This window comes from Taurulus bubalis (assembly GCF_910589615.1).
Source record: "Taurulus bubalis genome assembly, chromosome: 12".
Classification (NCBI taxonomy): Eukaryota; Metazoa; Chordata; class Actinopteri; order Perciformes; family Cottidae; genus Taurulus; species Taurulus bubalis.
The window spans coordinates 28,057,509-28,075,008 of record NC_136600.1 but is presented as its reverse complement, the minus strand read 5'-3'; the positions used below and the strand labels follow the sequence as shown (position 1 = coordinate 28,075,008).

At 39.6% G+C, this 17,500-nt stretch overlaps 1 protein-coding gene across 2 annotated transcripts in view; it reads left to right on the top strand.

The window, feature by feature from the left end:
* Positions 1-1,202: 1,202 nt before the first annotated feature.
* Positions 1,203-17,500, top strand: part of dennd4b (DENN/MADD domain containing 4B) — a gene marked incomplete at its 5' end in the record, with an annotated part of 49,058 nt that continues 32,760 nt past the window's right edge. For both annotated transcript variants that reach the window (XM_079226887.1, XM_079226886.1), the window contains 7 exons: positions 1,203-1,528; positions 3,976-4,228; positions 4,407-4,476; positions 4,563-4,732; positions 5,604-5,845; positions 6,502-6,568; positions 9,640-9,698. In XM_079226887.1, the coding sequence (XP_079083013.1) occupies positions 1,203-1,528; positions 3,976-4,228; positions 4,407-4,476; positions 4,563-4,732; positions 5,604-5,845; positions 6,502-6,568; positions 9,640-9,698 (1,187 nt within the window). The remainder of the gene's footprint in view (positions 1,529-3,975; positions 4,229-4,406; positions 4,477-4,562; positions 4,733-5,603; positions 5,846-6,501; positions 6,569-9,639; positions 9,699-17,500) is intronic.

Sequence of the window (17,500 nt, the reverse complement as noted above, 5' to 3'; positions counted from 1 at the left end):
GAGGCTGAGAGCTGCTAGCTTCTAGAAACAGGACTGAGGCTGAGAGCTGCTAGCTTCCAGAAGGAGGATAAGAGCTGCTAGCTTCTAGAAACAGGACTGAGGCTAAGAGCTGCTAGCTTCTAGAAGGAGGCTAAGAGCTGCTAGCTTCTAGAAGGAGGATAAGAGCTGCTAGCTTCTAGAAACAGGACTGAGGCTAAGAGCTGCTAGCTTCTAGAAACAGGACTGAGGCTAAGAGCTGCTAGCTTCTGTGTTTTAGGGAAACCAGCTGAGGGTGAAGGAGTGCTGCAGGTTTCAGCAGCTGTTCTTATTAATAACACTGCTCACTTCCTGTTTCTATACTGTGTGTGTGTGTGTGTGTGTGTGTGTGTGTGTGTGTGTGTGTGTGTGTGTGTGTGTGTTTGTGTGTGCGCGCGCGTGCATGTTCCATTGTTGCACATGGTCCTTTTTTAAAAAGGGAAGTGATTGTGATGAAATAAAAAAAATTATATTTTGGTCTACAACACGCTTTGTGTGAAATATGAGCTGACCTGCTTTGGTGGCAGCAGACATTTCCTAGAGACAGGTGGAGACAGGTGACTGGCAGGTGACTGGCGGGTGACTGGTGGGTGACAGGCAGGTGACAGGCAGGTGACTGGCGGGTGACAGGCAGGTGACTGGTGGGTGACAGGCAGGTGACTGGCGGGTGACTGGCGGGTGACTGGCGGGTGACTGGCGGGTGACAGGCAGGTGACTGGTGGGTGACAGGCAGGTGACTGGCGGGTGACTGGCGGGTGACTGGCAGGTGACTGGTGGGTGACAGGCAGGTGACTGGCGGGTGACAGGCAGGTGACTGTTGGGTGACAGGCAGGTGACTGGCGGGTGACTGGCGGGTGACAGGCAGGTGACTGGTGGGTGACAGGCAGGTGACTGGCGGGTGACAGGCAGGTGACTGGTGGGTGACAGCCAGGTGACAGCCAGGTGACAGGCAGCTGACAGGCGGGTGACTGGTGGGTGACTGGTGGGTGACTGGCGGGTGACTGGCGGGTAAAGGATGAAGAGGGACATTAACAGTTACATAAGAGCTTCATCATCTCATGCAGACCAACAGACATATACACACATGCACGCATACACACACACACACACACACACACACACACACATACACTAGTACTTGCATAATGCATGGCTGCAGGGTAACACGTGACCTCTCTGCAGGCGGCATGGCGGAGGAGAAATGTCCCCAGCTGGTGGACTACTTCGTGGTCGCAGGTCTGGACCCTGCGGGGGCCTGGAAGCCCCTGGACGAGGATCCCAAGACCTCGTCCTCGTGCTGCTCGCCCTCGTCCTCGTCCAGAGCGGTGGAGTCGGTGACGGACCTGGCGGTGATCGCCCGGGGCCTCGGCGAGGAGGTGCCGGAGGGCTTCACCTGCATCGAGCGGACGCTGGGCGGACACTCGGCCGAGCTGAGCGCCGGCCTTATCAACAACCCGCACCTGTACCTGTGCTACCGCCGGGGCCGGGACAAGCCGCCCATCCTGGACCTCGGGTGAGACTCCTTCATCAGGGTGGGGGGCGAGACCAGCTCCTCTCTGGAGAACTACTGTGGGTCTGATGGTTCAACATGCATGGACCTGAGAGGATGGACCCTTAAGTAAAGCCAGTCTGATCAGGTCTACCGGGTTTGTCTGGTTCTGCTTATTAAAGTGATATAACAGGGAGATGATGTAACTGTTGTGTTCAGCTCTTTAGTTACTGAGTCAGGTTACATCTTTAAATGTTATTATATATTATATAATAATAATATTCTGTATGAATATATTAGTGTAATATTCATTTAAATTACCCATGTAAACTGGGTAGGGAGGTCCACAGCCTGACTAGGGTCCTGTATGAGGTCCACAGCCTGACTAGGGTCCTGTATGAGGTCCACAGCCTGACTAGAGTCCCACAGGGTCCTGTATGAGGTCCACAGCCTGACTAGAGTCCCACAGGGTCCTGTATGAGGTCCATAGCCTGACTAAAGTCCCACAGGGTCCTGTATGAGGTCCACAGCCTGACTAGGGTCCTGTATGAGGTCCACAGCCTGACTAGGGTCCTGTATGAGGTCCACAGCCTGACTAGGGTCCTGTATGAGGTCCACAGCCTGACTAGGGTCCTGTATGAGGTCCACAGCCTGACTAGAGTCCCACAGGATCCTGTATGAGGTCCACAGCCTGACTAGGGTCCTGTATGAGGTCCACAGCCTGACTAGGGTCCTGTATGAGGTCCACAGCCTGACTAGGGTCCTGTATGAGGTCCACAGCCTGACTAGAGTCCCACAGGGTCCTGTATGAGGTCCACAGCCTGACTAGGGTCCTGTATGAGGTCCACAGCCTGACTAGGGTCCTGTATGAGGTCCACAGCCTGACTAGGGTCCTGTATGAGGTCCACAGCCTGACTAGGGTCCTGTATGAGGTCCACAGCCTGACTAGGGTCCTGTATGAGGTCCACAGCCTGACTAGAGTCCCACAGGGTCCTGTATGAGGTCCATAGCCTGATTAAAGTCCCACAGGGTCCTGTATGAGGTCCACAGCCTGACTAGGGTCCCACAGGGTCCTGTATGAGGTCCACAGCCTGACTAGAGTCCCACAGGGTCCTGTATGAGGTCCACAGCCTGACTAGAGTCCTGTATGAGGTTCACAGCCTGACTAGAGTCCTGTATGAGGTCCATAGCCTGACTAAAGTCCCACAGGGTCCTGTATGAGGTCCACAGCCTGACTAGGGTCCTGTATGAGGTCCACAGCCTGACTAGGGTCCTGTATGAGGTCCACAGCCTGACTAGGGTCCTGTATGAGGTCCACAGCCTGACTAGAGTCCCACAGGATCCTGTATGAGGTCCACAGCCTGACTAGGGTCCTGTATGAGGTCCACAGCCTGACTAGGGTCCTGTATGAGGTCCACAGCCTGACTAGAGTCCCACAGGGTCCTGTATGAGGTCCATAGCCTGACTAAAGTCCCACAGGGTCCTGTATGAGGTCCACAGCCTGACTAGAGTCCTGTATGAGGTTCACAGCCTGACTAGAGTCCTGTATGAGGTCCACAGCCTGACTAGGGTCCTGTATGAGGTCCACAGCCTGACTAGAGTCCCACAGGATCCTGTATGAGGTCCACAGCCTGACTAGGGTCCTGTATGAGGTCCACAGCCTGACTAGGGTCCTGTATGAGGTCCACAGCCTGACTAGGGTCCTGTATGAGGTCCACAGCCTGACTAGAGTCCCACAGGGTCCTGTATGAGGTCCATAGCCTGATTAAAGTCCCACAGGGTCCTGTATGAGGTCCACAGCCTGACTAGGGTCCCACAGGGTCCTGTATGAGGTCCACAGCCTGACTAGAGTCCCACAGGGTCCTGTATGAGGTCCACAGCCTGACTAGAGTCCTGTATGAGGTTCACAGCCTGACTAGAGTCCTGTATGAGGTCCATAGCCTGACTAAAGTCCCACAGGGTCCTGTATGAGGTCCACAGCCTGACTAGGGTCCTGTATGAGGTCCACAGCCTGACTAGGGTCCTGTATGAGGTCCACAGCCTGACTAGGGTCCTGTATGAGGTCCACAGCCTGACTAGAGTCCCACAGGATCCTGTATGAGGTCCACAGCCTGACTAGGGTCCTGTATGAGGTCCACAGCCTGACTAGGGTCCTGTATGAGGTCCACAGCCTGACTAGAGTCCCACAGGGTCCTGTATGAGGTCCATAGCCTGACTAAAGTCCCACAGGGTCCTGTATGAGGTCCACAGCCTGACTAGGGTCCTGTATGAGGTCCACAGCCTGACTAGAGTCCCACAGGGTCCTGTATGAGGTCCATAGCCTGACTAAAGTCCCACAGGGTCCTGTATGAGGTCCACAGCCTGACTAGAGTCCTGTATGAGGTTCACAGCCTGACTAGAGTCCTGTATGAGGTTCACAGCCTGACTAGGGTCCTGTATGAGGTTCACAGCCTGACCCGCGTGTCCCACAGGGTCCTGTATGAGGGGAAGGACCAGCTGAAGCAGAGCTGGTACGTCATTGAGACGACGCCCTACAGCCGCTCCGCCAGCCTGAGCTCCGGCGGCCCGGCGGCTCACCGGGTGTTTCTGACGTACCGGCGGGCGCTGGACTCGCAGGGCCTCCACACGCTGGGCGTCACGGACATCGGACTGCTGATACCCGGCAAGGGGGAGGTGGCCCCGCACACCTTCTGCAGGGTGGACAAGAACCTCAACACCGGCATGGTGAGCGGAACCAGCGCCTCCTTCTGGTGAAGCGCTTCCTGCAGATGTTTCACAATGAAAGTTTTTCTGAGATTCAAATGAAATGAATAAATGTAAAATACTTGCAGATGTAAATTAGCTGGTTCCTTTTCCATCTGAATGTGGAGGAGATGAAAGGTTCTCTGTGTTGTGTCTCCAGTGGGGTCCGGCTCTGTACCTGTGCTTCAAGAGAGCGGTGGCCAAAGCCAACGCTCTGCTGTACGAGGCCAGTGAGTATCTGCTGCTCCTCCTTCATGTTTGGTATGATGTATATATTCTTAACTCGGAGGGTAAACAGACTAGCCGCTGTGTGCAGGTCTGATCAGCCGCTACCCGGATGAGGACCTGGAGACCTTTCCTCTGCCGGAGTCGGTGCCGGTCTTCTGTCTGCCGATGGGCGTCACCGTGGAGAGCTGGCCTCTGAACACCAAGTACCAGCTGCCCGTCTTCTCCACCTTCGTCCTCACCTCCGCCTCCGGGGACAAGGTTGGAGAACAGCACTCACTTTAGTTGTAGAAACTCTCCTCAGAGGGCTTTACAGTCTGTCATCTGACCTTTAACCCTCACATCAGAACAGCAAACAGATAAATCCCTCAGAGCCGTCTCAGGATGGACAGAATGATTCCTATGAGGAGTAACAGCAGAGTCGTAGTAATAGTTGATGACGGCTCATATTCACAGCAGCTGAGGATATGATGGTGTATTGATGCTATGAAAGCAGCTCTAGTAAACCTGAGAGGAGAGAAAGCACAGCGACTCAGTGGATGTGCGTTAATGGTGCATGCATACTGTCGACTGTTGGACTGATTACATTACAGGGTTCCTACGTCATGGAGAACCTGGAACAGTCATGGAGTTTAAAATGGTTATTTCCAAGCCTGGAAAAGTCCTTGGAAAAAAAAAAAAAAATCCCAAAAGTTTAGTGAAAGTCATGTAAATGTGTTATATTCATGTGTTCATGTCGTTCATTTACGCTGAGTTTGAAATAGTTAATATGCTTTTAAAAGAAAGACTCAAAATATAAGCAGGCATACATACAGGCATCTATATACATGTTTATTCTTTTAATCAAACTATTGTCTCATTCATTTGAGTCATTTAAGGTTTACTGTATGCTTTGTGTTCTCACTGTTAGTTTAAATACTACATTTACTCACTTTTTACTGTTTACACCCAGATTTCACTAAATGTTTGTCATGGACATTTGGTTTAAAGTCATGGAAAAGTCATGAAACCCACTGGTCAGAATGTGTGTGACCCCTGATCTTAGCCTATGAAATGCTGTCAGTCCTTAGCGGGTTCAACGACCAGCAGCACAGAACAAAGATGGAGGTTTCCTCCCTGTGCTCTGCTGCAGGTGTACGGAGCGGCCATCCAGTTCTACGAGTCCTTCTCCAGGGAGCTGCTGTCGGAGCGGCAGAGCGTGAGGCTCGGCCTCCTCAGCGTGGTGGACCGGCGGCCCATCACCAACCGCAGCCTGCAGGTGAAGAAGAGCATCTGCGTCCTCTCCCAATGGCCCTTCTTCACCGTCTTCCAGAAGTTCCTCACCTTCGTCTACAGATACTCCGTCTCCGGGCCCCACGTCCTGCCGCTGGAGAAGTCAGTGCTCGCGTTTATCTTTCTAGACTGAATCAGATCTGCTGCCTTGTTAGTTTGGTGAGGTGGATCATGGAGGTTTATTGTGTATCCTCTTCTCCAAAACAAACAGACCAGCTGATTAAAACCACTGAATATGAATGAGCGTTTGTAGTTTGGGTGATTTGTGTGGTTGTAGAGGTACTTGTTATACAGTAGAAACACAAGAGTACCACTGCTGGAGCAAAGCGATGTACACCTGAAGATTGGGAATAAAGTGAAAGTAAAACTGTTCATTAATGATGTCTCGAAGAGAGCATACATTAAGCCTTCAGGTACCTCTGACGTCAAGGTGGAAATATTCTAAATATTGTTGGAAACATTTGGGATGCAAGTACATACACAACTCAACAACATATGTAACGTATATCTCGTCACACATCTTGAACTCGCTCTAATGAGACGTTTTAATTATATTTCGTTCAGTCTCCAGATGGCGTCATAGGACATTCAGAGCTTTTCCCACCTTGATAAAAATAAACTTTTAATGAAACTAGTGATGAAATATTGATCACATTTCTTTGTAAGTTTACATGATATTTTTACTTGTGAGACAGAAGTAAGGTAGCTAATCGATTTTAATGATCAATGTGTTTTCTTGATTTTCTTTCTCTCTGCAGACACATCTCCAGCTTCATGCACAACGTCCCGTTTCCTTCTCCCCAGAGGCCGCGAATCCTCGTTCAGGTACAGACCAAAACCTTCAGGTACAGACTAAAACCTTCAGGTACCAGGTACAGACCAAAACCTTCAGGTACAGACTAAAACCTTCAGGTACCAGGTACAGACCAAAACCTTCAGGTACAGACTAAAACCTTTCGGGTACAGACTAAAACATTCAGGTACAGACTAAAACCTTTCGGGTACCAGGTACAGACTAAAACCTTCAGGTACAGACTAAAACCTTCAGGTACAGACTAAAACATTCAGGTACAGACTAAAACCTTCAGCTACAGACTAAAACCTTCAGGTACAGACTAAAACCTTCGGGTACCAGGTACAGACCAAAACCTTCAGGTACAGACTAAAACCTTCGGGTACCAGGTACAGACTAAAACCTTCGGGTACCAGGTACAGACTAAAACCTTCGGGTACAAGGTACAGACCAAAACCTTCCTCATTCAGGTACAGACTAAAACCTTCAGGTACAGACTAAAACCTTCAGGTACAGACTAAAACCTTCAAGGACAGACTAAAACCTTCAGCATACCTTCCTCATTCAGGCACAGACTAAAACCTTCAGCATACCTTCCTCATTCAGGCACAGACTAAAACTTTCAGCATGCCTATCTCGTTCAGGTACAGACTAAAACCTTCAGGCACAGACTAAAACCTTCAAGGACAGACTAAAACCTTCAGCATACCTTCCTCATTCAGGCACAGACTAAAACCTTCAGCATACCTTCCTCATTCAGGTACAGACTCAAACCTTCAGGTACCAGCTACAGACTCAAACCTTCAGGTACCAGGTACAGACTAAAACCTTCAGGTACAGACTAAAACTTTCAGCATACCTTTCTCGTTCAGGTACAGACTAAAACCTTCAGGCACAGACTAAAACCTTCAGGTACAGACTAAAACCTTCAGCATACCTTCCTCATTCAGGCACAGACTAAAACCTTCAGGCACAGACTAAAACCTTCAGGCACAGACTAAAACCTTCAGGTACAGACTAAAACCTTCAGCATACCTTCCTCATTCAGACATAGATTAAAACATTCAGCATGCCTTCCTTGTTCAGGTACAAACTCAAACCTTCAGGTACCAGGTACAGACTAAAACCTTCCTCATTCAGGTACAGACTAAAACATTCAGGTACAGACTAAAACCGTCCTCATTAAGGTACAGACTAAAACCTTCACACCTTCCTCGTTCAGGTACAGACTCAAACCTTCAACATACCTTCCTCATTCAGGCACAGACTCAAACCTTCAGGCACAGACTCAAACCTTCAGGTACAGACTCAAACCTTCAACATACCTTCCTCATCCAGGCACAGACTCAAACCTTCAGGCACAGACTCAAACCTTCAGGTACTGACTAAAACCTTCAACATACCTTCCTCATTCAGGCACAGACTCAAACCTTCAGGCACAGACTCAAACCTTCAGGCACAGACTCAAACCTTCAGGCACTGACTAAAACCTTCAGGCACTGACTAAAACTTTCAGCATACCTTCCTTGTTCAGGTACAGACTCAAACCTCGCAGGTACAGACTAAAACCTTCAGGTACAGACTAAAACCTTCGGGTACCAGGTACAGACTAAAACCTTCGGGTACCAGGTACAGACTAAAACCTTCGGGTACCAGGTACAGACTAAAACCTTCGGGAACCAGGTACAGACTAAAACCTTCAGGTACCAGGTACAGACTAAAACCTTCAGGTACAGACTAAAACCTTCGGGTACCAGGTACAGACTAAAACCTTCGGGTACCAGGTACAGACCAAAACCTTCCTCATTCAGGTACAGACTAAAACCTTCAGGTACAGACTAATACCTTCAGCATACCTTTCTCGTTCAGGTACAGACTAAAACCTTCAAGGACAGACTAAAACCTTCAGCATACCTATCTCATTCAGGCACAGACTAAAACCTTCAGCATACCTTCCTCATTCAGGCACAGACTAAAACTTTCAGCATGCCTTCCTTGTTCAGGTACAGACTCAAACCTTCAGGTACCAGGTACAGACTAAAACCTTCAGGTACCAGGTACAGACTAAAACCTTCAGGTACAGACTAAAACCTTCAGCATACCTTTCTCGTTCAGGCACAGACTAAAACCTTCAGCATACCTTCCTCATTCAGACACAGATTAAAACATTCAGCATGCCTTCCTCATTCAGGTACAGACTCAAACCTTCAGGTACCAGGTACAGACTAAAACCTTCCTCATTCAGGCACAGACTCAAACCTTCAGGCACAGACTCAAACCTTCAGGCACAGATTAAAACCTTCCGTGTTCAGGTACAGACTCAAACCAATCCTTGTTTTCTGCCTATTCGTTCAAAAGACAAATGTTTTTCATGAAAAGCAGCACAGACGTTTTGGTCTGATGTTCATCCCTCACCTCCTTCTCCAACAGGATGTATGCGGTCATGTGATCACAACCTCAACATGGTAATTGTGTCCAATCAGAAGTCCGTTTATATATTGGTTCTCATTAGTGGCCAACATTTCTTCACATAATTTCTTCACCACAAAAATAATTCCCTGATGATTTTTTGGGTTGAAGTGTGATTTCTCTCAGCTGCATGCAGATGGATCATAGTATCACGATGTGGGCGACAATGAGTGGTTTTGTGTCTATCTTTATTATGATAAATGTCACGCTTGAGCCAAACATTCCTCAACTTATAGAGAAAGATTTCGTTTTTGTTCATTCATGCAGTTACAACAACATCTTACTCACCAACTTTAACTGGACCAGCAAAACAACACATTAGATTTCACTCAAAGTCTCAATTCCACAGTTTTTTCTACACAATCCAGGTGTATCACCTGTCAGACCCGGTCTACACAGTCCAGGTGTATCACCTGTCAGACCTGGTCTACACAGTCTAGGTGTATCACCTGTCAGACCTGGTCTACACAGTCCAGGTGTATTTGTTTTAAACTTCTGACAGCTCGTGGTTCACTCATGTGTTTAATTCATATTCACCTTCCAGGGTTAAAGTCGGTGAGTAAAATCTTCTCATAAGTGATGGAATGAGAGTTTATGAATGAGTTGGTGTGATAACCGTGACTTTCTCTTCCAGCTCTCTCCGTATGACAACCTGCTCCTCTGCCAGCCGGTGTCCTCTCCTCTGCCACTCAGGTAAGGAAGGATAACATCGTCAGCTAAATGAAATGTCATGTCAGGTCACAATAGAAGCATCTTTGAATACTTAATCTGCCTTTTATTATGAAGGATGATCCCAGACTTTGAATTTATTTTACTAGGTATTCCAGGCTAAGATGTCAAAGGTGACTGAAACGTTTCATCATATAAAAAAAACAAAAAGACGACGGGTGCAAAAGAGTGAAGACCCGTTCAGCGCAGATAATTCGGTGTGGCACACTGCACACGTATGATCTTAGGGCTGGGCGGTATGGCCAAAAATTCATATCACGGTATTTTGTAAGATTCTGGCGGTTTCACAGTGTATCACGGTATTTTTTTCCGAATAAACACATTCATTTATTGATGCCGAAAAGGACCGCCGCCGTCGTTATTCACCACTCGCTCGCAACTGGCCAGCAGTTGTTTGTACGTTGGTACATAGGTTGTGTTAGGAAGCTAAACAGGGGGGATTTAGGACCCAGGGGAATGTAGTTATTAAGTGTGGCTTCAGCTGCAAGGGGTCATAGACCCCTGCAGCAAGCGCACTTCATGTTCTCCTGCGGGCTTAATAATAATAATCATAATGATAATCATAGTCCCACAAAAACTTTGGCGCGTATCTCCTCCCACAGCGTTGCCCGCACATGCGTCAAAATACATCAAAACGTGCGGCCTGATCGGGAATCGTGTGCTATGACTTTTCTAAGAGATTCGACCGGCCATTTTCTCTGAAAAACGGCGAGAAATTGTCCTATTCACTTGAATGGGGTTTCGGCGTGAAGAGAATAAAAAACACTCATCTTTGTGCCCACAGTGACTCGCCATACTTTAACGTAGAGAAATTATTTAAAATTTTAAAACGTTACCAAAAGTCTGCAGTGTATTTGTCCAATTTTATAGCTAGCACAGTTTTCCAGTAATTATTGTTTAAGTTTAGGAACATTTTGGGACCATTTCAGAGTTTACAATGGGTGTGTATGGCACGGAATGTTCAGCGCTTGTGGAGAAACAACAGTGAGAGAGCGACAAAAAAACAATGTATTTTGTCTTTAGTCCCACACTTCTCTCCACACTCTACAAACACAACAACATATCAACATATAACTCTACAAACACATCAACATATCAACATATAACTCTACAAACACATCAACATATAACTCTACAAACACATCAACATATAACTCTATAAACATATCAATATATAACTCTACAAACATATCAACATATAACTCTATAAACATATCAACATATAACTCTATAAACATATCAATATATAACTCTACAAACATATCAACATATAACTCTATAAACATATCAACATATAACTCTATAAACACATCAACATATAACTCTATAAACACATCAACATATCAACATATAATTCTATAATGATATCAACATATAACTCTACAAACATATCAACATAACTATAAACTTATCAACATAACTCTATAAACACATCAACATATCAACATATAACTCTATAAACACATCAACATATAACTCTACAAACACATCAACATATCAACATATAACTTTACAAACACATTAACATATAACTCTACAAACACAACAACATATAACTCTACAAACACATCAACATATCAACATATAACTCTATAAACATATCAACATATAACTCTACAAACATATCAACATATAACTCTATAAACATATCAACATATAACTCTACAAACACATCAACATATAACTCTATAAACATATCAACATATAACTCTACAAACACAACAACATATAACTCTACAAACACATCAACATATCAACATATAACTCTATAAACATATCAACATATAACTCTACAAACATATCAACATATAACTATAAACACATCAACATATCAACATATAACTCTATAAACATATCAACATATCAACATATAACTCTATAAACATATCAACATATAACTCTATAAACACAACAACATATAACTCTACAAACATTTCAACATATAACTCTACAAACATATCAACATATAACTCTACAAACACAACAACATATCAACATATAACTCTACAAACACATCAACATATAACTCTACAAACATATCAACATATAACTCTACAAACACAACAACATATCAACATATAACTCTACAAACACATCAGCATATAACTCTACAAACACATCAACATATCAACATATAACTCTACAAACACAACAACATATAACTCTATAAACACAACAACATATCAACATATAACTATAAACACAACAACATATAACTCTATAAACACAACAACATATAACTCTATAAACACAACAACATATCAACATATAACTCTACAAACACAACAACATATAACTCTATAAACACAACAACATATCAACATATAACTCTACAAACAATTCAACATATAACTCTACGAACACATCAACATATCAACATATAACTCTACAAACACAACAACATATCAACATATAACTCTACAAACACATCAACATATAACTTTACAAACACATCAACATATTAACATATAACTCTACAAACACAACAACATATAACTCTACAAACACATCAACATATCAACATATAACTCTATAAACATATCAACATATAACTCTACAAACACATCAACATATAACTCTATAAACACAACAACATATAACTCTACAAACAACAACATGTAACTCTACAAACACATCAACATATAACTCTATAAACATATCAACATATAACTCTACAAACACATCAACATATCAACATATAACTCTATAAACACAACAACATATAACTCTACAAACACAACAACATATAACTCTACAAACATATCAACATATAACTCTACAAACACATCAACATATAACTCTATAAACATATCAACATATAACTCTATAAACACAACAACATATCAACATATAACTATAAACACAACAACATATAACTCTATAAACACAACAACATATCAACATATAACTCTACAAACACAACAACATATAACTCTATAAACACAACAACATATCAACATATAACTCTACAAACAATTCAACATATAACTCTACGAACACATCAACATATCAACATATAACTCTACAAACACAACAACATATCAACATATAACTCTACAAACACATCAACATATAACTTTACAAACACATCAACATATTAACATATAACTCTACAAACACAACAACATATAACTCTACAAACACATCAACATATCAACATATAACTCTATAAACATATCAACATATAACTCTACAAACACATCAACATATAACTCTATAAACACAACAACATATAACTCTACAAACAACAACATGTAACTCTACAAACACATCAACATATAACTCTATAAACATATCAACATATAACTCTACAAACACATCAACATATCAACATATAACTCTATAAACACAACAACATATAACTCTACAAACACAACAACATATAACTCTATAAACATATCAACATATAACTCTACAAACATATCAACATATAACTCTACAAACACATCAACATATAACTCTATAAACATATCAACATATAACTCTATAAACACAACAACATATAACTCTATAAACACAACAACATATCAACATATAACTCTACAAACAATTCAACATATAACTCTACGAACACATCAACATATCAACATATAACTCTACAAACACAACAACATATCAACATATAACTCTACAAACACATCAACATATAACTTTACAAACACATCAACATATTAACATATAACTCTACAAACACAACAACATATAACTCTACAAACACATCAACATATCAACATATAACTCTATAAACATATCAACATATAACTCTACAAACACATCAACATATAACTCTATAAACACAACAACATATAACTCTACAAACAACAACATGTAACTCTACAAACACATCAACATATAACTCTATAAACATATCAACATATAACTCTACAAACACATCAACATATCAACATATAACTCTATAAACACAACAACATATAACTCTACAAACACAACAACATATAACTCTATAAACATATCAACATATAACTCTACAAACATATCAACATATAACTCTACAAACACATCAACATATAACTCTATAAACATATCAACATATAACTCTATAAACACAACAACATATAACTCTATAAACACAACAACATATAACTCTATAAACACAACAACATATCAACATATAACTCTACAAACACAACAACATATAACTCTACAAACACAACAACATATCAACATATAACTCTATCAACACAACAACATATAACTCTATAAACACAACAACATATCAACATATAACTCTACAAACACAACAACATATCAACATATAACTCTATAAACACATCAACATATCAACATATAACTCTATAAACACAACAACATATCAACATATAACTCTACAAACATATTAACATATAACTCTATAAACACATCAACATAACTCTACAAACATATCAACATATAACTCTATAAACATATCAAGATATCAACATATAACTCTATAAACACAACAACATATCAACATATAACTCTATAACCATATCAACATATAACTCTATAAACATATCAACATATAACTCTACAAACATATCAACATATAACTCTATAAACACATCAAGATATCAACATATAACTCTATAAACACAACAACATATCAACATATAACTCTATAACCATATCAACATATAACTCTATAAACATATCAACATATAACTCTACAAACATATCAACATATAACTCTATAAACACATCAACATATCAACATAACTCTACAAACACATCAACATATCAACATATCAACATATAACTCTATAAACACTACAACATATCAACATATAACTCTATAAACACATCAACATATCAACATATAACTCTATAAACATATCAACATATAACTCTACAAACATATCAACATATAACTCTACAAACACATCAACATATCAACATATAACTCTATAAACATATCAACATATAAGTCTATAAACACAACAACATATCAACATATAACTCTACAAACATTTCAACATATAACTCTACAAACATATCAACATATAACTCTACAAACACAACAACATATCAACATATAACTCTACAAACACATCAACATATAACTTTACAAACACATCAACATATAACTCTACAAACATATCAACATATAACTCTATAAACACAACAACATATAACTCTATAAACACAACAACATATCAACATAACTCTACAAACACAACAACATATAACTCTACAAACACAACAACATATCAACATATAACTCTATAAACACAACAACATATAACTCTATAAACACAACAACATATCAACATATAACTCTATAAACACATCAACATATCAACATATAACTCTATAAACACATCAACATATCAACATATAACTCTATAAACACAACAACATATCAACATATAACTCTACAAACATATTAACATATAACTCTATAAACACATCAACATAACTCTACAAACATATCAACATATAACTCTATAAACACATCAACATATCAACATATAACTCTATAAACATATCAACATATAACTCTACAAACATATCAACATATAACTCTATAAACACATCAACATATCAACATATAACTCTATAACCATATCAACATATAACTCTATAAACATATCAACATATAACTCTACAAACATATCAACATATAACTCTATAAACACATCAACATATCAACATAACTCTACAAACACATCAACATATCAACATATCAACATATAACTCTATAAACACAACAACATATCAACATATAACTCTATAAACACATCAACATATCAACATATAACTCTATAAACATATCAACATATAACTCTACAAACATATCAACATATAACTCTACCAACATATCAACATATAACTCTATAAACATATCAACATATAAGTCTATAAACACAACAACATATCAACATATAACTCTACAAACATTTCAACATATAACTCTACAAACATATCAACATATAACTCTACAAACACAACAACATATCAACATATAACTCTACAAACACATCAACATATAACTTTACAAACACATCAACATATAACTCTACAAACATATCAACATATAACTCTATAAACACAACAACATATAACTCTATAAACACAACAACATATCAACATAACTCTATAAACACAACAACATATAACTCTACAAACACAACAACATATCAACATATAACTCTACAAACACAGCAACATATAACTCTACAAACACAACAACATATAACTCTACAAACACATCAACATATCAACATATAACTCTATAAACATATCAACATATAACTCTACAAACACATCAACATATCAACATATAACTCTATAAAGACAACAACATATAACTCTATAAACACAACAACATATAACTCTATAAACACAACAACATATAACTCTATAAACACAACAACATATAACTCTATAAACACAACAACATATCAACATATAACTCTATAAACACAACAACATTTAACTCTATAAACACAACAACATATCAACATATAACTCTACAAACACAACAACATATAACTCTATAAACACAACAACATATCAACATATAACTCTATGAACACAACAACATATCACTCTATAAACACAACAACATATCACTCTATAAACACAACAACATATCAACATATAACTCTACAAACACAACAACATATCAACATATAACTCTATAAACACAACAACATATAACTCTATAAACACAACAACATATCAACATATAACTCTACAAACACAACAACATATAACTCTATAAACACAACAACATATCAACATATAACTCTACAAACATTTCAACATATAACTCTACAAACACATCAACATATCAACATATAACTCTACAAACACAACAACATATCAACATATAACTCTATAAACATATCAACATATAACTCTACAAACACATCAACATATCAACATATAACTCTATAAACACAACAACATATAACTCTACAAACACAACAACATATAACTCTACAAACACATCAACATATCAACATATAACTCTATAAACATATCAACATATAACTCTACAAACACATCAACATATAACTCTATAAACACAACAACATATAACTCTACAAACACAACAACATATAACTCTATAAACACAACAACATATAACTCTATAAACACAACAACATATAACTCTACAAACACAACAACATATAACTCTATAAACACAACAACATATAACTCTATAAACACAACAACATATAACTCTATAAACACAACAACATATCAACATATAACTCTATAAACACAACAACATATAACTCTATAAACACAACAACATATAACTCTATAAACACAACAACATATCAACATATAACTCTACAAACACAACAACATATAACTCTATAAACACAACAACATATCAACATATAACTCTATAAACACAACAACATATAACTATATAAACACAACAACATATAACTCTATAAACACAACAACATATAATTCTATAAACACAACAACATATAACTCTATAAACACAACAACATATCAACATATAACTCTATAAACACAACAACATATAACTCTACAAACACAACAACATATAACTCTACAAACACAACAACATATAACTCTATAAACACAACAACATATAACTCTATAAACACAGCAACATATAACTCTATAAACACAACAACATATCAACATATAACTCTATAAACACAACAACATGTAACTCTACAAACACAACAACATATAACTCTATAAACACAACAACATATCAACATATAACTCTACAAACACAACAACATATAACTCTACAAACACAACAACATATCAAC